Source organism: Mus musculus, chromosome 8 (assembly GCF_000001635.26).
Source record: "Mus musculus strain C57BL/6J chromosome 8, GRCm38.p6 C57BL/6J".
Classification (NCBI taxonomy): Eukaryota; Metazoa; Chordata; class Mammalia; order Rodentia; family Muridae; genus Mus; species Mus musculus.
Window position 1 is genome coordinate 62,102,132 of NC_000074.6, and position 24,915 is coordinate 62,127,046.

General features: G+C 36.6%; 1 protein-coding gene across 2 annotated transcripts in view; it reads right to left on the minus strand.

The window, feature by feature from the left end:
* The window catches only part of Anxa10 (annexin A10), a 66,152-nt gene extending 45,090 nt beyond the window's left edge, over positions 1–21,062 (minus strand). For both annotated transcript variants that reach the window (NM_001136089.2, NM_011922.3), the window contains exon 1: positions 20,880–21,062. In NM_001136089.2, coding sequence (NP_001129561.1) covers positions 20,880–20,897 — 18 coding nt within the window. In that variant the 5' untranslated portion in view covers positions 20,898–21,062. The remainder of the gene's footprint in view (positions 1–20,879) is intronic.
* Between the last annotated feature and the right edge of the window lie 3,853 nt (positions 21,063–24,915).

Below are 24,915 nucleotides of genomic sequence, written 5' to 3' on the forward strand. Positions count from 1 at the left end.
TAGTGATATTGAGATGGGACAGTTATATATTTAGCAAAATTGATGGAGAAGTATTTATAGTTAAGATCCAATTATGAAATTAGTGAATATAAAGTCTTTCTAAGTTAGCAGTTAGATGTTCAGGAATTTTAAAGAGAGAAAGAAGAATTTGATCTCACATATACAGCTTCTTTTTTTTTTTCCATTTTTTATTAGGTATTTAACTCATTTACATTTCCAATGCTATACCAAAAGTCCCCCATATCCACCCACCCCCACTCCCCTGCCCACCCACTCCCCCTTTTTGGCCCTGGAATTCCCCTGTACTGGGGCATATAAAGTTTGCAAGTCCAATGGGCCTCTCTTTCCAGTGATGGCCGACTAGGCCATCTTTTGATATATATGCAGCTAGAGTCAAGAGCTCCGGGGTACTGGTTAGCTCATAATGTTGTTCCACCTATAGGGTTGCAGATCCCTTTAGCTCCTGGGCTACTTTCTCTAGCTCCTCCATTGGGAGCCCTATGATCCATCCATTAGCTGACTGTGAGCATCCACTTCTGTGTTTGCTGGGCCCCGGCATAGTCTCACAAGAGACAGCTACATCTGCGTCCTTTCAATAAAATCTTGCTAGTGTATGCAATGGTGTCAGCGTTTGGATGCTGATTATGGGGTGGATCCCTGGCTATGGCAGTCTCTACATGGTCCATCCTTTCATCTCAGCTCCAAACTCCGTCTCTGTAACTCCTTCCATGGGTGTTTTGTTCCCAAATCTAAGGAGGGGCATAGTGTCCACACTTCAGTCTTCATTCTCCTTGAGTTTCATGTGTTTAGCAAATTATATCTTATATCTTGGGTATCCTAGGTTTGGGGCTAATATCCACTTATCAGTGAATACATATTGTGTGAGTTTCTTTGTGAATGTGTTACCTCACTCAGGATGATGCCCTCCAGGTCCATCCATTTGGCTAGGAATTTCATAAATTCATTCTTTTTAATAGCTGAGTAGTACTCCATTGTGTAGATGTACCACATTTTCTGTATCCATTCCTCTGTTGAGGGGCATCTAGGTTCTTTCCAGCTTCTGGCTATTATAAATAAGGCTGCTATGAACATAGTGGAGCATGTGTCCTTCTTACCTGTTGGGGCATCTTCTGGATATATGCCCAGGAGAGGTATTGCTGGATCCTCCGGTAGTACTATGTCCAGTTTTCTGAGGAACCGCCAGACTGATTTCCAGAGTGGTTGTACAAGCCTGCACTCCCACCAACAATGGAGGAGTGTTCCTCTTTCTCCACATCCTCGCCAGCATCTGCTGTCACCTGAATTTTTGATCTTAGCCATTCTGACTGGTGTGAGGTGGAATCTCAGGGTTGTTTTGATTTGCATTTCCCTGATGATTAAGGATGTTGAACATTTTTTCAAGTGCTTCTCTGCCATTCGGTATTCCTCAGGTGAGAATTCTTTGTTCAGTTCTGAGCCCCATTTTTTAATGGGGTTATTTGATTTTCTGAAGTCCACCTTCTTGAGTTCTTTATATATGTTGGATATTAGTCCCCTATCTGATTTAGGATAGGTAAAGATCCTTTCCCAATCTGTTGGTGGTCTTTTTGTCTTATTGACGGTGTCTTTTGCCTTGCAGAAACTTTGGAGTTTCATTAGGTCCCATTTGTCGATTCTCGATCTTACAGCACAAGCCATTGCTGTTCTGTTCAGGAATTTTTCCCCTGTGCCCATATCTTCAAGGCTTTTCCCCACTTTCTCCTCTATAAGTTTCAGTGTCTCTGGTTTTATGTGAAGTTCCTTGATCCACTTAGATTTGACCTTAGTACAAGGAGATAAGTATGGATCGATTCGCATTCTTCTACACGATAACAACCAGTTGTGCCAGCACCAATTGTTGAAAATGCTGTCTTTCTTCCACTGGATGGTTTTAGCTCCCTTGTCGAAGATCAAGTGACCATAGGTGTGTGGGTTCATTTCTGGATCTTCAATTCTATTCCATTGGTCTACTTGTCTGTCTCTATACCAGTACCATGCAGTTTTTATTACAATTGCTCTGTAGTAAAGCTTTAGGTCTGGCATGGTGATTCCGCCAGAAGTTCTTTTATCCTTGAGAAGACTTTTTGCTATCCTAGGTTTTTTGTTATTCCAGACAAATTTGCAAATTGCTCCTTCCAATTCGTTGAAGAATTGAGTTGGAATTTTGATGGGGATTGCATTGAATCTGTAGATTGCATTTGGCAAGATAGCCATTTTTACAATGTTGATCCTGCCAATCCATGAGCATGGGAGATCTTTCCATCTTCTGAGATCTTCTTTAATTTCTTTCTTCAGAGATTTGAAGTTTTTATCATACAGATCTTTCACCTCCTTAGTTAGAGTCACGCCAAGATATTTTATATTATTTGTGACTATTGAGAAGGGTGTTGTTTCCCTAATTTCTTTCTCAGCCTGTTTATTCTTTGTATAGAGAAAGGCCATTGACTTGTTTGAGTTTATTTTATATCCAGCTACTTCACCGAAGCTGTTTATCAGGTTTAGGAGTTCTCTGGTAGAATTTTTAGGGTCACTTATATATACTATCATATCATCTGCAAAAAGTGATATTTTGACTTCCTCTTTTCCAATTTGTATCCCCTTGATCTCCTTTTGTTGTCGAATTGCTCTGGATAATACTTCAAGTACTATGTTGAAAAGGTAGGGAGAAAGTGGGCAGCCTTGTCTAGTCCCTGATTTTAGTGGGATTGCTTCCAGCTTCTCTCCATTTACTTTGATGTTGGCTACTGGTTTGCTGTAGATTGCTTTTATCATGTTTAGGTATGGGCCTTGAATTCCTGATCTTTCCAAAACTTTTATCATGAATGGGTGTTGGATCTTGTCAAATGCTTTTTCTGCATCTAACGAGATGATCATGTGGTTTTTGTCTTTGAGTTTGTTTATATAATGGATTACATTGATGGATTTTCGTATATTAAACCATCCCTGCATCCCTGGAATAAAACCTACTTGGTCAGGATGGATGATTGCTTTAATGTGTTCTTGGATTCGGTTAGCGAGAATTTTATTGAGGATTTTTGCATCGATATTCATAAGAGAAATTGGTCTGAAGTTCTCTATCTTTGTTGGATCTTTCTGTGGTTTAGGTATCAGAGTAATAGTGGCTTCATAAAATGAGTTGGGTAGAGTACCTTCTACTTCTATTTTGTGAAATAGTTTGTGCAGAATTGGAATTAGATCTTCTTTGAAGGTCTGATAGAACTCTGCACTAAACCCATCTGGTCCTGGGCTTTTTTTGGTTGGGAGACTATTAATAACTGCTTCTATTTCTTTAGGTGATATGGGACTGTTTAGATGGTCAACTTGATCCTGATTCAACTTTGGTACCTGGTATCTGTCCAGAAATTTGTCCATTTCGTCCAGGTTTTCCAGTTTTGTTGAGTATAGCCTTTTGTAGAAGGATCTGATGGTGTTTTGGATTTCTTCAGGATCTGTTGTTATGTCTCCCTTTTCATTTCTGATTTTGTTAATTAGGATTTTGTCCCTGTGCCCTTTAGTGAGTCTAGCTAAGGGTTTATCTATCTTGTTGATTTTCTCAAAGAACCAACTCCTCGTTTGGTTAATTCTTTGAATAGTTCTTCATGTTTCCACTTGGTTGATTTCACCCCTGAGTTTGATTATTTCCTGCCGTCTACTCCTCTTGGGTGAATTTGCTTCCTTTTTTTCTAGGGCTTTTAGATGTGTTGTCAAGCTGCTAGTATGTGCTGTCTCCCGTTTCTTCTCGGAGGCACTCAGCGCTATGAGTTTCCCTCTTAGAAATGCTTTCATTGTGTCCCATAGGTTTGGGTACGTTGTGGCTTCATTTTCATTAAACTCTAAAAAGTCTTTAATTTCTTTCTTTATTCCTTCCTTGACCAAGGTATCATTGAGAAGAGTGTTATTCAGTTTCCACGTGAATGTTGGCTTTCCATTATTTATGTTGTTATTGAAGATCAGTCTTAGGCCATGGTGGTCTGATAGGATACATGGGACAATTTCAATATTTTTGTATCTATTGAGGCCTGTTTTGTGACCAATTATATGGTCAATTTTGGAGAAGGTCCCGTGAGGTGCTGAGAAGAAGGTATATCCTTTTGTTTTAGGATAAAATGTTCTGTAGATATCTGTCAGGTCCATTTGTTTCATAACTTCTGTTAGTTTCACTGTGTCCCTGTTTAGTTTCTGTTTCCACGATCTGTCCTTTGAAGAAAGTGGTGTGTTGAAGTCTCCCACTATTATTGTGTGAGGTGCAATGTATGCTTTGAGCTTTACTAAAGTGTCTCTAATGAATGTGGCTGCCCTGGCATTTGGTGCGTAGATATTCAGAATTGAGAGTTCCTCTTGGAGGATTTTACCTTTGATGAGTATGAAGTGTCCCTCCTTGTCTTTTTTGATAACTTTGGGTTGGAAGTCGATTTTATCCGATATTAAAATGGCTACTCCAGCTTGTTTCTTCATACCATTTGCTTTGAAAATTGTTTTCCAGCCTTTCACTCTGAGGTAGTGTCTGTCTTTTTCCCTGAGATGGGTTTCCTGTAAGCAGCAGAATGTTGGGTCCTGTTTGTGTAGCCAGTCTGTTAGTCTATGTCTTTTTATTGGGGAATTGAGTCCATTGATATTAAGAGATATTAAGGAAAAGTAATTGTTGCTCCCTTTTGTTTTTGTTGTTAGAGTTGGCATTCTGTTCTTGTGGCTGTCTTCTTTTTGGTTTGTTGAATGATTACTTTCTTGGTTGTTCTAGGGCGTGATTTCCGTCCTTGTATTGCTTCTTTTCTGTTATTATCCTTTGAAGGGCTGGATTCGTGGAAAGATATTGTGTGAACTTGGTTTTGTCGTGGAATACTTTGGTTTCTCCATCTATGGTAATTGAGAGTTTGGCCGGGTATAGTAGCCTGGGCTGGCATTTGTGTTCTCTTAGTGTCTGTATAACATCTGTCCAGGCTCTTCTGGCTTTCATAGTCTCTGGTGAAAAGTCTGGTGTAATTCTGATAGGCCTTCCTTTATATGTTACTTGACCTTTCTCCCTTACTGCTTTTAATATTCTATCTTTATTTAGTGCATTTGTTGTTCTGATTATTATGTGTCGGGAGGAATTTCTTTTCTGGTCCAGTCTATTTGGAGTTCTGTATGCTTCTTGTATGATCATGGGCATCTCTTTTTTTATGTTTGGGAAGTTTTCTTCTATTATTTTGTTGAAGATATTAGCTGGCCCTTTAAGTTGAAAATCTTCATTCTCATCAATTCCTATTATCCGTAGGTTTGGTCTTCTCATTGTGTCCTGGATTACCTGGATGTTTTGAGTTAGGATCCTTTTGCATTTTGTATTTTCTTTGACTGTTGTGTCGATGTTCTCTATGGAATCTTCTGCACCTGAGATTCTCTCTTCCATTTCTTGTATTCTGTTGCTGATGCTCGCATCTATGGTTCCAGATCTCTTTCCTAGGGTTTCTATCTCCAGCGTTGCCTCGCTTTGGGTTTTCTTTATTGTGTCTACTTCCCCTTTTAGTTCTAGTATGGTTTTGTTCATTTCCATCACCTGTTTGGCTGTGTTTTCCTGCTTTTCTTTAAGAGCCTGTAACTCTTTAGCAGTGCTCTCCTGTAAATCTTTAAGTGACTTATGAAAGTCTTTCTTGATGTCCTCTATCATCATCATGAGAAATGTTTTTAAATCTGGGTCTAGATTTTCGGTTGTGTTGGGGTGCCCAGGACTAGGTGGGGTGGGAGTGCTGCGTTCTGATGATGGTGAGTGGTCTTGATTTCTGTTAGTAGGATTCTTACGTTTGCCTTTCGCCATCTGGTAATCTCTGAAGCTAGCTGTTTTAGTTGTCACTGTTAAGAGCTTGTTCTTCAGATGACTCTGTTAGCCTCTATGAGCAGACCTGGAGGGTAGCACTCTCCTTAGTTTCAGTGGGCAGAGTATTCTCTGCAGGCAAGCTCTCTTCTTGCAAGGCAGGTACCCAGATATCTGGTGTTCGAACCAGACTCCTGGCAGAAGTTGTGTTCCACTCACTAGAGGTCTTAGGATCACGTGTGGAATCCTGTGTGGGCCCTTGCGGGTGTCAGGCGACTCAGCTGGCAAGGTAGCCGGGGCTCGAGTGGAGTGGAAGGGGTTTGTGCCCCAGATCAAGCCCGGGTAGCCTGCTTCCCTATGTACCACAGTCTCAAGTTCCACGCGATTGGATTGGGGTAGGCGCTGTGTTCCACTCACCAGAGGTCTTAGGGTCCCGTGGGGAGTCCCGTGTGGGCCCTTGCGGGTGTTGGGCAAGACTCTGCTGTCAAGGTAGCCCGGGGCTCGAGTCTCGAGTCGAGCGGAAGGGACTTGTGCCCCAGATCAGGCCCGGGTAGCCTGCTTCCCTATGTACCGCAGTCTCAAGTTCCGCGCGATTGGATTGGGGCAGGCACTGTGGTCCACTCACCAGAGGTCTTAGGGTCCCGTGGGGAGTCCCGTGTGGGCCCTTGCGGGTGTTGGGCAAGACTCTGCTGGCAAGGTAGTCCGGGGCTCGAGTCTCGAGTCGAGTGGAAGCCATATACAGCTTCTTAAAAATTAACATGCAAAATATCTTAGCTAATTTATAGGAGACAATTTTCAGGAAGATGTAATTGCAAATAACTTTAACTCAGTAAAAGGATACTAAACTCAAGCTAATTGCAGTAAAATAGAAACTTCAAATGCTGATTACTTTTAAAAGTGTATATTTTCTAGTGCCTGGAATGTGTGAATATTACTTTACACCAAGTAGGCTTTCTACATACTGTAAAATTAAATGTCACAAGGTGGAACAGTTGCTTTTGGATTGTCTGAATAAATCATAAACATGACTGGCTTTATAAGATGGAGTCAAGGGGAGATTTGACTGTCAACAATGGAAGAGGAGCAACAGGATAATAGAAGCAAGAATTTCTTCTGCTAACTCTGAATATGCATGGAGGAAACATAACCCAGGAATATAAGTGTCCTTTAGAAGCTGGGAAAGGCAAGGAAACACTTTCTTAGAGTCTCCAGCTGAAACTAGTTTGCTGATACCTTAAGCTCAGGCTAATAGGTTTAGCTGTAGATTTTTAGAATCCTGAAACTTGGAGAGCATGAAACTATGTGGGTCTGAGCTGTGGAGTTTGTCTTCTATGTTTTGCTACATGAGTTTAGGAAATTAAATCATTTGCTTGAAATCCTTGTCTCTGAGTCCATCAATCCTAAACTCCCACTCCACAAATTTACCTACCCCCCAAGCAGATTTCTTATACTCACAATAAATGTCTGCATATTGGAAATGACAGAGACATGAAAAAAAGTAAGGATATGTAAATCTTCAGATAAGAAGAAATTGTATCATTAAGAATGTAGTGTAATAATTTCATATTGGTCAATATTAATACAAAGACTAAAGTTAATGTTTATACCATTACATTTAGACACATTTGGGTCACTTACAAAGGAAACAAATTGGTGTAAAAATTTTCTTCCTTAATATTAAATGTAAAAATACACCTGATCACTTACAGAACTCTATGGAAAAGATTTAGGACTCAAAAGCCTTAAATCCAGCAAAATGACAACTTAAAAGAAAGGGAAAGGAAAATACTACTTGCTGATTATTTCATAAATAATACTCAAGAGTGATTTTAGCCAATGAAAGTAGAATCAATGAACAGAAGTGGGATAAACACTTCAATATTATTAATATTGATGTTTAAAATCAATGCAAAGTAATAGCCAGCAATAACTGAATTTTTGCTATATAACAAGTTTTGTGCTAAAGAATGGCAACATTTTAAAAACATTAGAAAATGCACAAGAACTTAACATAATCAACTTTGTAAATGGTAAAATCTCTGGAAAACAATTAAAATAATTTCTCTTCTCAGTACAAAGAATTGTTGAGAATTTTAATCAAAGACACTAGAAGACATAGTGTATCAGATACTCTTTCATGCTTTTCATATCTTTGGAATAATCATATGAAATTTATTCTTAGTTGAATAACTTTGACATCTTATTTAGCAATCTACCCTCTCTTACACCTTATAAAATCATTTCTGATGTTGCTATTTTTTTATCTTTGAAAACAAATACTGTAGAGCAGTTTTAAGCGTGCTACTCAAACTTTGCTATGGGTGGTCTAAAACATCATATCAACAAGACATTATAAAGTAAGGTGATTGTTCCCGTTTCAAAGATTTATATATGCAAAAATAACAATTCAATATTTATGAATAGCCATTAGTATGATAATTGGTAACACAAAACAAGAGAGTGATGACTTTAAGCCCAGGGTTTTTACAGTGCATTGTACTTATCCTTTGCTTATGATTATTCTCATATTAAAAAGAAATGGTATTAAGTTCCTAATGAGGACATTTTTGCTTTGATTCTTCTTTTTATATATCACCACATTTGTATATTTTTTAGATTGTATATATTTGCAGCTGTTTCCATAAAGATTTCTGCTTTTCAATTTTCTTTTCTTGTAATGTTGACTTACTTTCTGCTTAAGTGTAGTCCAGTGCCAAAAGGTAAGCAAGAAAGCCTATTCTCTCTTAAATAGAAGATAGTTGTGAGTCCTGCATAGCAATGTGGAAGGGGCAGTGGGATGTGGTTTCTCACCGCTGCAACAGAGCCAGCAGTGTGTGGGCCTCCATAAGCATTGATGGTTGCTACACATGAGGCTTGTGTGGAGAGCCTTTGGGGCTGCTTGGCAGGAATCTGACATTGGGCCAGGACAAAGAAGTAAGCTCCGGCAGGAATCTAATTTTAGGCTATAACAAAGAAGAAGGCTCAGGCAAGAATGTTACTTTGGGCTAGGGCAGCAAAAATAGGCTCAGATAATTTGGTCATCCTGATAAGCCCTTAGAAACAGTGATTTTGGGACTTTGTTTATTGCCTTGCTTGTTCCTTGACTATGTTTATTATATTGCTTGTTCCTCAACCTACAACTGATGTAATACTTCCATGTAATTAAAATGGTATAAAAGAGGATTGGGAAAAAAATAAAAAATGAATAAAACACCTACTCAGCCTCCGAACTGGTGGGATCATGCAACAGTATTGTCTATTTTTTTTTTTCTTTTTAATCCTCACTCCTACGCTGGAGAACCTGTTGACTAACTGAGCTGGCTTGGTCAGTAGGCGCCTCAACGTTGGAGCTCCAGTAAGCATGGTACAGTGAAGGACACCACGGGAATGAGAAGTGCGTGAAGTAAAGAAGATTTGGGCCAGTGGTGAATAAACTTTGTAGAAGGAATAAACCTTGTAGACAGTAATGATAAAATGTGTTTTGTGTATGTGTTTAGAGTTATGCTAAAGTTTAGAGAAGCAAAGGTAATTCTCATAGATGCTTTTAGTCTTTGGACCTTGACTAGACACAGTTTACACTCTAGATGTGATAGAAATTGGGTTTGAGAAAAGCAGTCCTGCCAGCCTATCTGGGGATACTTTGGTGAAAGAGAAGGAAAATGAGTGTAAGCTGTTTCAGAGCTCTCCTAGGGACTGGAGGAGGTTGGGAGATGTCTTGCCTCCTCTCTGGCTCCTACTGGAGGAACGCTTAGTTCTGGTTCTGGGTCTCTTAGGTAGGATAGCTGGATCCCTTTGGTGGGACATCTATCTAGTTCTTTTCCCTCTGTCTATTGTCTGTCCTTGGTGCACCAATCTGTCCATGTCTGTCACTTTATGTCTGTGTTTTTTTTTCATTGTTTGAAGATTGTTCTGTGTTTCATGTTTGAAAGAAAAAATGGTTAATGTTCACTCCTTGATTAATTTTAACTTCTTTTTTTCCAAAAAAAGAAAGAAAAAAAAAGGAAAGAAAAGAAAAAAGAAAAAAGAAAAGCACTTTCAATTGGTCTTTGGAGCCATTTATCTGTAGTTAGGAGTCGAGCACAGCCGCAGAAGCCCTGCTAGGGGCTGATTGTCTGTACAAGCCAATCTTAAAGGGGCCAGCAGCTTCTTAGTTTTTCTCGACAGGAAGCTGATGTTTGTTTCTCCTAGAAAAATCTCTAATTGTGATTATTGGGTTCACCAGGTGACGAGGTGCTTCTCACTTGAAACTACAACTAGAAAAAAAGTAAGAATTTTGTCTAGTATAAGTATATAAGATGTGTGTGGCCATTTCAGTTTTGTTTCTGACTGGTCTTAAAAGTAGAAATATGTTCTGCATGTCTTGGTTATGTATTACTGGCTTATAAGTTATTGGGTGTGATTAAAATTTCATAACTTTGGTATTAGAAAGTTGGCTTAAAACTGGTAACTCAGAGTTGGAGTCATTCAAACAACAACACGTGGCATGAGACAACCTGGGGAAACAGGTCTCTAAGATACCTCTAAATTGGGATAATATTTTATGTAATTCTTATCCTAGAAACAAGACTTATAAAAGATAGGATTTAGGGCAGTGTCTCTTTGGTGATGTTATTAGAGGCTGCACCATCATGTGTTCATGTGCAGGAACTGGCAGCCAAAGTTTGTAGCATGGGGGTGATTCACTTGGTGTTTTTGGAGACTCTGGATTGTTTGTTGGAGCTTGAGTTTTGCTTTCCAAAGTTATGGTTGTGCTCTGGTATTGCAAGGGAAACTTAAAAATTATAGTTAAACTGCCAGTGTTCCATTGGCTGTAGTTTGCAGTTCGATCACTGGCTCAGGATTCTAAGTCACACACATTTGTAATGAAGAAAAAAATCTGGCAGGTGGGGACTGTTGCAGGGTTTGCAATGGGTTGAAGAGGCTATGGAACTTGTGGAGTCTGGTTTGCCCACTCCAGCTTCCATTCCAGGAAATGCAGATAGAATTATTATGAATTTGGAGGATTGTTTTTATACTGTTCCTTTGCGTCCTGGTGACTGTGGGAGATTTGCTTTTAGTGAGTTTGTAATTTTAAAGAACCCATGAAGCGATATCATTGGAATGTTTTGCCTCAAGGAATAGCTAATAGCCTACATTATGTAAAAAAAAAAAAAAAGATAAATTGGGGGGGGGGTTCCAAGACAGGGTTTCTTCTCTGTATAGCCCTGGCTGTCCTGGAACTCACTCTGTAGACCAGCCTGGCCTCAAACTCAGAAATATGCCTGCTTCTACCTCCTGAGTGATGAGATTAAAGGTATGTGCCATCAATGCACAGCAAAAATGTCACTGCCTCAATACAAGTTAGAATTCTGAATCTTTCAGTGTATACTATTCATTATATGGGTATTTTATTAGATGACCCCACTGAAGGAGTTTTACTACAAGCCTTTGCTCTTATACAATGAACTTTAAAATTTGGGGGAGTGGTTGTTCCAGAAAAAAAATCCAAAGGCAATATCTTTTTCAATAATTGAAATATAAGTTACATCCTAAACAAATTGCAGCACAGAAAATTCAAATAAGAAAAGATAATTTACTTAGTCTTAATGATTATTTTTGGTGTTGGTGGTTTTTTTTTTTTTTTTTTTTTTGTTTTGTTTTTTTGTTTTTTTGAGACTGGGTTTCTCTGTATAGCCCTGGCTGTCCTGGAACTCACTTTGTAGACCAGGCTGGCCTTGAACTCAGAAATCTGCCTGCCTCTGCCTACTGAGTGCTGGGATTAAAGGCGTGTACCACTACGTCCAGGACTCCTAATGGTTTTTAAAAGCTGGTAGGAGATATTAATTGGGTAAGACCTCATCTTAAGCTCACCACAGGAGAACTTAAACCTCTGTTTGATACCCTTGAGTGGGATGTAAATCCTAATTCTCTTCAACAATTAACTAATAAGGGATGAACAGCTTTGCAGAAAGTAGAGGAAGCTATTAGTGCACAACAGATACATTCTATAGACTGATAGTGCAATGGCTCAGAAGATAAAGGCACTTGGTAATAAGTCGATTGAGCTGGATTCAGCCTCTAGTACTCACATGGCAGAAGCAGAAGGAAGCAACTTTTGATGGTTGATATCCATCTCTTTCTGTCTCTGTCTCCGTCTCTCTCTCTCTCTCTCTCTCTCTCTCTCTCTCTCTCTCTCTCTCTCACACACACACACACACACAAATATACTCACACACATACACAGTCACACACATGTATACCCACAACAAATGTAATATAAAGTAAGAGTTGACTTTAATGTTTTGAATAATCATAGACAGAACAGTTTGAAGAAATAGACAAATACTTACAGGAGTGTACATTTACTTAAAGATGGAGATGAATGTCTTTTCATGTTTAATACATTAGTGTGTCAATAAATAGGATTATGCTTATATATCTTCCTCAAAAAAAGATTTCCAATTACTAAAAGTTGAATATATAACATAATTAGAAAATAAATCCTAACATGGATGCTGAAATTGGCAATACCAAATTTAGAGTGAAAGAAGATCATTGAATATTCTTAAAGTATTTATTCGCTAACACATGAGAGTCATCCTTTTTTGTGGGACATCTGTACACAGTCATCTTATCAAGTTCACTGCAATTAAATGATCATATCCAGGACTGATTGGTTGATACTGTGATCCCTCTCATAGCATGCGCTGGAAAGGATTCATACTATTCTTTTGAGCAAAGCACAAGTATAACATAATTAAGAAAAATATTAGAGAATGTTAAGTTAAAAGACATTTTATTCATAATTCTTTAAGCATCAAGGCCAGAAAATTGAGGGAAAACTGAGGATTTATTAGAGATTATTAGAGATAAAAATATGATAATAAGATGCAATATGTTTGAATAATTGTTGACACAGTAAAGGAAACTTATGAAATATTGGATATAATCTAAATTGTATCGGTGATTTAGATGCTATTATTCAATTTGTTGTAATAGTCTAGTTTTGATAACTTCAGTAAACATAAATAGAGAGTTAGAGAAAGGACAATTGGTAGTCTAAATCACTAAAAAATATATTTATTTATATATTTATATGTAAATTTATTTATTTTATGTGTATGAGTGTTTTACGAACATGTTTGTCTGTATACTATGAACATGCCTCGTGCCCACGGAAGTAAAAAGACAATGTCAGGCCCCCTGGAACTGGAGTTGCAGATGGTTGTGAGCTGACACGTGAGTGCTAGGAATCAAACACTGGTCCTTTGCAAGTACAAATAGTTTCAGCAACTGAGCCATCTCTCCAGGGTTAAATCATTTGTATGACTTCTGAATGAATTTAAATGTTTCTCAAAATGTTTTAGGTTCAAGTCTATTTTCATAAATCCGTCAATGGGATTCTATTTGCCATGTACTAGTACATTGCTCTGAATTTAGTTTCTAACAATAATGTGTCAGTGATGCTGGAGGAGTAAGTCTCAGCTTGAGAAATGGGAATGAGAATGAAGGGTTGTAGGGAGGAGATAGGTCATAGCTGCATTTAAATGAGAAAGACACCAGAATACAGATAAACAACAATATCTTTGAGTGGAGAACTTCCAGAGGGAACACAGTTGTGAGTTGAAAGGGTGGAGACGAAAGGATGGACCATCTAGTGATTGCCATATCCAGAGATCCATCCCATGATCAGCTTCCAAACGCTGACACCATTGCATACACTAGCAAGATTTTGCTGAAAGGACCCAGATATAGCTGTCTCTTGTGAGACTATGCCGGGGCCTAGCAAACACAGAAGTGGATGCTCACAGTCAGCTATTGAATGGACCACAGGGCCCCCAATGGAGGAACTAGAGAAAGTATCCAAGGAGCTAAAGAGATCTGCAACCCCATAGGTGGAACAACATTATGAACTAACCAGTACCCGGAGCTCTTGTCTCTAGCTGCATATGTATCAAAAGATGGCCTAGTCGGCCATCACTGCAAAGAGAGGCCCATTGGACTTGCAAACTTTATATGCCCCAGTACAGGGGAACGCCAGGGCCAAAAAGTGGGAGTGGGTGGGTAGGGGAGTGGAGGTGGGTGGGTATGGGGGACTTTTGGTATAGCATTGGAAATGTAAATGAGCTAAATACCTAATAAAAAATGGAAAAAAAAGAAAGGGTGGAGAACTTCCAGAGGGAACAAAGTTGTGAGTTGAAAGGTGACATACTACTATAGAGATAAGTATCTGAAGTATCCTGCCTCTTATTGTTGCCAGAGGGAAGGGACAGATAATTTCACAGATTCAATATTCTGTAATGAATCTCTTTACATCTCAGGTAGAGGTGTGAATATTTTTGTAGAATTAAATGGACTGATTAAAGAGGAGGCTACATGGCCAGAGAAACTAAAGTTTATAAATTATCCAGTCTACATGCTTCTTTGGGCTGCTGGACATGGTAGGAGGACCACTCAATAAAAATGTGACTATTATGTAGAAGTTAGTCAATGCCTTTAATTACAGTGAATAAAATTCTACCACTTTGAAAAGTTTCCCATACCTACTTAGTTAATTCAAATAACAAAGTTTAAATGACATGAGTTTTTCTATGAATATTAAGGAAGAAAGAGACAAGGAAGATAAATCGTTGTGTAAATTATTTGCAGTTGTACCAGAGGTTGGCCTGTGGCCTACACACACACACACACACACACACACACACACACACACACACACACACACACACACACACACAAGAATGTGTATGCATATACACATGTACAATTCACTATATATGTGTGTTTGTGTATATATATATATATATGTATGTATACATGCACACAAAAATGGACAAAGAAAGAGTGAAAACAGAATGGGTCATAAATTTGTATTTTTGTATCTGTTATGAGAAAGGAAAGGTGTGTAATACCTAAGAAGGGACAAATCTACCTGTTTATTACTGACATAATATGCTAAATGTCATCCTACCCACTAACTTCTTAATTTGTAAATCCCTGAATAGCATGAAGAAAGATCTGGAGTATCCATGAATACTAATCCTAGCATCTGTGATATCTTGGAATAAAGAGAGTCAGTGTTGTAAGGGAATAGACTAGTGAGGAACTCTATTGATTAGCTGAGAAAGGCGCAGTTGTGACTTTTGTTACATATACACAACATCCCCATATCCAAAGCCTTAGTTCTCTTATCACTCAAGGTTCATGAATGTGACTACTGCATTCGCTGTGAATATTTGCTTTCCTATATTCCAGCTGCATGCGTAAGTAAACACACGTAAAAGTCAGCACAATAGCAAATGAAAGATACACAGAAGGAGCCTGTGCTCCCTGGTACCAGTGCCTCTGTTTTTCAGAACCATTGTCAGTTTTTTTTACTTAACCCTTTAAAACAGTGACATTTTGAGACTGGCCACAGAATGAATGCTTGGGAGAGAATGTATACATATCAATATCAATATCTCCGAGGAGTTGAACAATGATTTGAGAAGACTGCTATTGAAATGATAACAGTAAGGAAAAGAATGACCCAGCTTTAAAAGATAATATGATTTGCTTAGTTATCCCAAACACTAGCAACACACATATCACATTGATGAGTCTTCTGGGGTGAAAGTGCTTTCCCTTTTCATAACCTGAAAAGTCTAACCATGGCTCACTCTTTCCAGCTTCTTTGAAACAAAATAGTTCCAATGTTCAATTTCGAATCAGAATGATAACTATACTGAGGTATCCTGTTACTTTTTTTTTTATAGATTGCCACAATATAAAGATGAAAAAGAGACCTGAAACAGCTTGTGAATGAGACTGAGTCTTACTTGATTCATAACAACTATACAATAGGTACACAATTGTGTGTACAAATTAGTTTTTTGTTTTGTACATGATACTTGAGATTGTCTAATTACTTTATATTTCTTGCTTGCATAATTAAATGAAGGACTTGAGTAGTGCCATAACAGAAAGAATGTATGTAGATAAATACATACATACATATATATATATATATATATATATATATATATATATATGATACATGCATGAATACATATGCATACACGCATACCTATATACAAATAGATAAATGAATTCTATAGCACATAGGAGACTATATGAGTACATGTGACATTGGACCAAGAAAACAGGCCCTAGAATTTTCCAACTTTTATTCTTCTTTAGATAAGAAATGCACATTTATAAACCGTAAACAAATGTTTGTGAATTATTGAAGAGAATTGACTAAAGGACTTTGAGATTGACAGCATGGAGTCCAAAATAGTTTTAAAATTCCTGTAAGTTTTTTCTTTTTGGTGAGTCAGCCTGAGCTACTCCTGATTATAAGGGACTTCTGCTGATAAACAAATTCTATAGCACTTAGGAAGTTGGGTGTTGGTCTGTGAGACTATCCTACAAGATGAAAAGGAAATCAGTGAGCAATGTCCTGTAACAGACTCTTTCTGATCTTACCTCCTCTCCCAATTACAGAAATGCATGACTCATTAAAGTAACTATGACTCTTATTGGCCAAACACTATTTCTCAAGACTTTTATCTTACAACTTAATAGCATTTTAAAAGTTCATAATTTGTGACAACCTAATGACTTCTCTCCTGTATTGTTTGTTCAGGGTTGATTAATTAGGAAGAACAAAATTGCAGTTCAGTTACACATATTTTCTTTATTCAGATTGAGGACTAAAACTAACATTAAATGAACATAATAGTGCTAATAGTAAAGCTATAAATTCAAAATGAATTTCTGGTCCAGCATGATTGCCCACATTTTTAACCCCAGTGCTTGGTTGTCAGAGCTAGACAGATATCTGAATTTGAGCCCCACCTGAGCTACATAGAGAGTTCCAGGACTATACTGACTGTCAAAAACAAAACTGTACCTCAAAACCAAAACAACAAAAAACCCCAAATGGTTTCACATTGAAACTTCAACATTCTGAGACAAAAGAATGGTGCATCTGCTTTGTATTTTAATTAAACTTGATTCAAAATATTCTGTCTATGATATCTTACTAACGAACGCATAAGAACAAAGATTGATTTACTTGAAAAAAAAAGTAATTCACTTTGGGGATGTTTTTGTACTCCCTGTACCCTTTAAGCTATATATATTAACTACTTCTAAAGAGATGGTTAAAAGAAATGGTGGTAGGTATTATTTTGAGACAGTGTCTCAGGTAGTCCAGGCTGGCCAAGTATCATTATGCAGTACAGGATTATCTTGAACTCTTGTTTCACTAAGTCCTGAGGTTGCAGACCTGCAACATTACCCCAATCTCATATTCTTTAAAAGTTAGAGAAATTGAGACTAGACTCAAAGGAAAAAAAAGTCCTGAACCACATAGATCCCACATGATACACATGGATCCCACATGATACTGCCTGTGGGCCTAGTTACCACTCTTGAGTCTGTCCAGCCCTTACCTTAAAGGCAAATTAATAGTTGCTAAAATAAGCATTTTTTCCTTCAAAAATATAACAGTGTGCCGACATTTTACTCCAGAGAAAAAGTTCTTGTGCTCAGTTTTTTTATTCCAACACTTATTAATGCCACCAAGACTTCAGTAAAGGTTGAAGCCATACCCAGCATAATTCTCAACTTTTGTTGAATCATATGTGTAAAGTTCACAAAATGTAGTCTTGTGATAGTGAAAAGCAATCTGAAATATGAATAACCTTTTAATAATATTTGCTCAGTAAGTCATATTACAGATAAACAGTCCAACTTAGATATCTGGGAGGGAAGTTTCTCTCAGAAGTAACCTTTCTACTTCTGCTTCGAAAATAATCTTGCCATATGAACAACTTTGACTCTTACTTGGTTTCACCCCAGTCTGTGGTTACTCATTGATTATGCATCTTGACATCTTTCCTTGTTTATGGAATTTGTTGCCAAAATGAATATGATTATTTAGCATCTCATTGTCCATATGAACCCTGCCTCTTGAGTCATATTTAGAAGTAGAGTCATTTTGTAAAAATGTTTCTTTCTTTTTTTTTTTTCTATCTCTTAATTGGATTCACAAGGAATCTATTCTTTGCCTGATAATGTTTGCATTTGTAATTTGAGTTATTCAGGAGACTGAGTAGGCCTATTTAATAGGCTAAGATCTATTCAAGAAGGCCAAAAAATTTGACACCAGACTGGAAAATTGAGTGAGACCCTGCCTTGGAATAAAATACAGTAAAGGCTGAGGATGTAGTTTAGTTGTCCTGAGTTTTATTCCCTATTACCCCAGAAAATTAATGGTAAATCAGGTAAACCTATAGAACAGTGGGCCTACTTTTTCTACTTAAATCTTGAATTTTATAGAATAATCATGTTGGCTTCTCTCTTTTTTTTCTCTTTCTTCTGCCCTCTCTTTTGGCCTTTCTCCCCTCTTATGTCTCTTATATAAATTATTTTGTGTTAGACATGATCCTGTTTCTGCAACTTTCTGGCTTTTAAGTAATTAATATTGCTGACGTTTTGTATTTTAATCTTGTATATAAGGTGGCAAGGTTCATTGAAGTTAGGGATGCCTAAAATCTTATATCTGAAGTACAGAGCAGAATGTCTAGTAAGAATTAGAAGAAATTTATAAATATTTAGCCTATTAATATCTATTCTTACAAAATAGTTAAGTGTGGACATTAAATTCGACAAAGTTCTAATTATAAGTTTCTTCAGTAGGTACTCAAAAATTGGAATAATTTCTCAACTTTATGTATATTATATCATGTTAATTTAGGTATTGGGCATGTGTATATTTGGTGTAAGTATGAATATGCTCTATTGTTTTTAATATTACAATGATTAATGTTTTCCTGCCAGCCAATAAATGTGGTAGAAATATGTAAAAGTCTCAAGTTGAATAGAGAAGTAACAGAATTAAAATAAACTTATCATCATATCAATGGATCTATAAATAAGTTCTTATGCTAACAAAACACCTGGGACTGGTTGAAGACAGGATAAGACAAAATTAGCAAACATTTCCATAGAATAATCAGCATAATGCATTTTAAAGAGACCATTTTATTCAAAGAGTTCGAATTCTGTGGATGTTGGAATGCCTGTGTTTGAATCCTGTTTTGAGCAAGAGTTTTTAAATAGTATTCAGTATAATGTCTTGAATTCCTCCTGAAACATGGCATATCTAATTAATAAGTCAAATGGTTTCAGGTTTGGAATAGTCAATTTAATCTTATCTTCAACAGATGCCTTACATATAAGCACATAAATAAAACACATTAGTGATGTCAGAAATAAGCCTAGCTTCTGATCATGTGAAACAGTATTATGATTATTTTTGTTTTTTGAGACAGGGTTTCTCTGCGTAACTCTGGCTGTCCTGGAACTCACTCTGTAGACCAGGCTGGCCTTGAACTCAGAAATCTTCCTGCCTCTGACTCCCAAGTGCTGGGATTAAAGGCATGGCTAAACATTCTTGAACTGCATTAATCATTAGGACATGTCTACCTCCGGACTTCTAGAAATAACTGAAAAAAATTACACATTGGTATTCATAGCAATGTAGCTACTTTTCTATGTTACTGCTTCTTGATTGATATGACATTCCTGTACTATTCTGTAGATCTCAAAAATGTAATTTTGTACATATCAAACATAAATGTTCAAATATCAAGATTATAAACCAGAACTGCTAAGTAGAAGGTTTAGGAGTCTGGTTTCAACTGGTCAGTCAAGAGTCAACCTAGTCAGTTATCATCTCTATTAGAAAATAAGAACTCTCTTGATTGATGGAGAACTTGTTTCTTGTTTGAAGACACCCCATGCAAAATGGAGACGAAATAATGAATTTGCCCTTAAAGATTGGCTGCCTTAACATCAAATCCTGGGTACTTGGACTATAAATATCTTAAGATTGGAAATTTGTTTATACTATAATGACATTGATGATGTAAGACTTAAGCTCATATTATTCTCCATTCATATTGTGATTGTTATAAAAGTTTATAACATTCCTCTACAATATAGTTAATCAAAATATTTAAAATAAAGTGTAGATGAGGTTAAATGTACCCCTTTAAATTTCATATCTTATTGGTTCTACAAGTGAAACAAATTGTATATCTTAAAATTTTTATGTAATGATACCTTTTAATCTCTAATTTAGAACAAATATCATAAAAGTTTCTTTAAAGACATTTGTTAACATAGTATAAGCAATAGTATAAGACTGGTACATTAACATTAAATACTTTTTTGTAACTTTACTCTAATCAAAAAGGTAGAAAATTAAAGATTTTCATAAATTAATTCATTATGTTTCAGCCTTGAGCTATAGAACACTTTTAATTTCTCCATAGTCATGTATAACTATGATCTGACTAATGAAAGTAATGACAGCTTTCAACTATATATAAGATCTTAAAGTTATACATGTAAACTACCGAACCAAGAGTGATAGAAAGTAGCCACATTTGAAGGGCTCAGTGAGTGCTTGTCTTGAAAAATGAAATAGATAAACAAAATTTCTAGGAATTAATACTGTGTATATGAGTAAATAAAATATTTTTGTTCTGCTAAATCCATGAATCTCTGGCATAAAACTTTTCTAGAGAATAGTTTTAGCATAGATTTAAGACAATCATATAAAACTACCATCTGAAATGGATACTTATTCATATATGCATATACAGATGACTCTGTTGTTTTTTCAAAGATAGTGGACTAGCAGAAGGTTTGTACTGAAATAATTTATATAAAGAAAAATCGAACTAAGTTAAAATGGCACTAAGTTTAACAGATACTCATTCAAAACAAAGAGTTGCATTCAACATCATTTTAATTTCCTATATTAAGAAATAAACATGAAGATCAATTTTTAGTATAGCCAGTCATGATTCTGAGTCAGACTACTTATTAAAGTAGAAGCAATTTAATTATAATAGAATAATATATTAGCATGGATTTAAGGCTTAATAATATTAACTCTCTTTAATAGTTATATTGGACAATAACTAATTAAAATTTTAATGAAGACAAATTAAAACCAATATTTCCTCTTCAAAATGCCAAGTAACTTAATTCTCAAAAGACTAAAAAGTTTTATAGAAATAATGAGTGTACTCACATATTCCCCGCAAAACATTTTCAAGAGAGGAAGTAACCAGGGTAGATCACCAGGATTTCAGTAAAGGTCCTGCTTCAGAGTTGTTCCCTATGAGGCCAGAATGGCTGAGGTTCCCTGCAGTTCCAAATTTAAATATATCTGCCTGACCAAATATCTCAGGCAAGAAAATACAGAGGCAAATCAGGAACAGCATGACTCAAAACACAGTATTTATACTTGGCTATCAGTCATATGTAAATAGATAGAATTATTATATAGAATAAATAGAACCACTAGCCCAACCTCCTGCTTATGCGTTGGTTTAAGGAAATACATTAGGCAAATAATGAAGAAGTGTAACCTTTTGTAAAAGCTGATGACTCATGGAAAGGTAAGCTGATTAGGCTCTGAGCTCATGGTTTATTTTCTGATTAATTATTATTAATGTCCAGACGCATTGAGGTGTGAAGCACTAGTTTCATTTCTTTTTCAATTTCTAGGCTGTGATTTTATTAAAATATTTAATAATACTTTTAGTAATTATTTGAAAATTTCATGCTATGTATTTTGAACATATTCACTGCCATTACATATTCTTTTGAATAACATTCTTCCTTCTTTCTGAGTCATCTTTGAGATTTCATCTCTTTTTATATTTCCTTCTTTCTCCATTGAGTCCAATTTCTGGACCCCAACTACTCTTGAGAGTAGAGCATGCTCTGGTGTGTACTTAACCTGTTGGGAGTTGTATTGTTAAAGAGAGATATCAGATGCCAATAGCTTCTCTGCTGATGGTGGGATTTCACGCCTACCTTTCCTTCTCTATGATAGAATTTTGTCTTTCTGGAGTTTTCTCAGGTCTTATGCATGCTGTTGCAATAGTTATGAGTTCATATGTGCATGTACCTTGTGTATAGAAAATATTGCTTTCTTGAGATTATCTCTCACATCTGTCGTTTACCATCATTCTGCCACCTCTTTCATGAAGATCCCTGAACCCTGTGTGGGAGAATATCATATGAATGCCCCATTTAAGCCTGATAACTTCCGAGTATCTCATTATCTTCATGTTGACAGTATAGGGATCTTCCGCTAATTGCTATCTACTCAATAAACATTCTCTGATTTGGGTTGAAGGATGTTATGATCTATGCATATCACAATAAATAATTAGGAGTCATTTTAATATTATGTCCATCTAGCAGAACAGTAGGTACTGTATAGACAGTCTTTGTTAGAGCATTCTGTACTTGTATTTACTATCCAAGTGGCTGTCTGGTGATAGAAACTTTTGAAGAAATACAGGTGCTCTTATTTTCAAATTTCATTATAAAGTGTTTTATTTTCATAGTTCACTACAGCTGAAAGAAACAAGCACTTAAAATTCTTCAAAACAAAGATTATATTAGGAACTATCTTCACAAATTTCTTACACATCATTCTAAAATACAAAATAAATTTGTGTTATTTTACTGCTAATTGACATTTAATGAATAAGACACTGTTCATTTTTGATGTCGAAGTAGTAAATATGAATAACTCTGTTCTGAAGAACAGACTATAATAAGATATTTACAAGAAGACCAATATGTGTAATTCAAAAATATTTTTTCAAAATATATCAAATGTTAAAATATGGATAAAAAGAAATAATAATGACACGTTGATATTATATATACATTAGTCTATAACAATCAGCTAGATATCTAAATTCTTCTTCCTCCTCCTTCTACTTTTTATTCTCGTCATTCTCTTCTTTCTCCCCACTTTTCTTCTCTGTATCTGGAGTTGGACTCAGAGATTTGCATTCAATATCGGAAACCATTCGATTTCATTCTTCTATTTGTGTATATTTAGTTTTTCCATTGAAGACATTTTTCCTTTCCCCTTGAGTTTCCTAATACCTTTGCTGTAAATCATTTAGGTACAGAACTTGGGCTGGAGGGGGAGCAAAATGACTCAAAGGTAAAGCATTTTGTTTACCATGTAGAGGGTTTGTGATCTAGGAGAATGGGGATATCATGTCAGAGAATCAGAGAATTTATACTCCAAGGGTTAAGAGAAGTCACCTGAGTAGAGTGTACAATCACAAGGGCAAATCACACATGGTAGGCAGGCTGCATGGGAAAAAACCATGTTTTCCATAAAGGCATAAAAACAACAGCCAGTTGTAATGAATGATCTGAAGTAAACTGATTCCTATATGCTACACCTGGGAGGAGCACAAAAATACATCCCACAAACAATTCTGTATTGAAAAAAATAAAGTCACAAGACTCTCGCATACTTGGAGTTTTCTCATAAGCACTCAGAATTCTCTGTGCATGAGTCCATTCTTGGACCATGCTCTGTCAGCATTTATTGCTCAAACTTGACCTGAATTCAGTCCCTGGAGCAGATGTAAAGGTGGAAGAGAGAATGATCTCAATCATTTTGAAATTGGTTTATATAATTGCTCTGTTTTCATTTTTGTTCAAGATTATTTTAACTATTTGAGTTATTGTCAGTTCCATGTATTTAGGGTTATTTTGTTTATTTCTGTGAAAATGCCAGTAATGTTTTATTAGGGATAATATTAAGTTTACAATTTGCTTTGTTTTGTATTGGACACATTCACTGACACCATTAAGTCTTCTAGCCCACAGATACAAGATAAGTTTCTATTTACTTGTGCTGTCTTCAGCTTATTTCGTTAGCACTTTGTAGTTTGTAGTTTGTGGAACTTTACTTCATTAATTAAATACAGTCTATGTCAATTATTTTTCTTTGGTGCTACTGTAAATTGTGTTATAAATTCATTTTCTCCAGATAGTTCAGTGTCAGGTTTTTGTGTGTTAGTTTTATAACCAGAATCAATTGAATTTCAAACTAGTCTCCTGAATATGGCAAGAGAGGCAGGAGTATTCGTGTGTCCTCTAGACTTCTTAGAGAAACTGAGAGTCAGCATTCCTCTAGCCACTCTCCTCTACCCCAAGCACAGATGCTATTGCAAATTCTTATATTCCATATAGACCATTTTAACTTAGGAAAGTAGATATGTGAACATATACAAATTTAAAAGTTATCTTTGCCTTATGTGCTGAAGTCTAGGAGTCCAAAGTCCATCACTTCCCAGAGATTTATCAGCCAGACCCTCAAATAAGTACTTAGAGAGTTGGATGGCTTGATGCCTATAAAGAGAACTTCTAGTAAGAGACTAGAGATCCAGACTTCTCGTCAGGTCAGGCCAGGGTAGGTGTAGGCAGTGTCTACCATTATATTCACAAGTAGATGTGTTAAACCGTCCTTAAAAAGGGAGGCTTGTGAGTTGAGGCTGTGCTAGAGCTTGGTGGCAATACAGGTGTGGGGAATACCTAAACTTTTCATTCAGCCATAGGGAATTCCCAGACTCAGGTATCAGCCAACTCTTCATCATTATGACAAAACACCAATAACCTTAAAAGTGGCAAGGTTAATTTTGGCTATAGATCTTAAAAATGCCTCTCCATGATTATTTAACAACTTCTTTTGGACATGAGATGAGGTGGTATAATTTGATAGGAGCAAGTAGGCTGCTTACCTTATGGTGGCCAGGAAGAAAGGAGAGAAAAGGACTGGTGTTTCGGTATTCATTTCAATTGCCTAGTTCCAAGGACTTAACTTCTAACATTTGCTATCCCAATATTCCAATTATGGAACAAGAGCTGACCAAACATTTATCTGGTGGATCTTTGAGGAACCCTTATAATCCAGGATGTACCATCTTCTAATGAATCTTCAGGGAATTTCTGCTAGAGCCACCAAAGGAGAACAGTGTGGAGCATATTGATCTTGTTGCTTAGATACGTTCTATATTTGTCTTCAGATACACGATTACTAGAGGCCAGTCCCACAAAGAGATGGTGGGAACGTGATTAGCTGAATCATTTTAAGGAGGAAATTGGAAGCTGAATGGACTGAAGGAGTTATATTGTAAGGCATGGTCATGTGACCCTTATCTCCATTTTGTCTTTGTGTTTAATGAGAATTATCTCATACTATGACTCTGATCCTTAAATAGAGTGATCTCAGAGCAAAG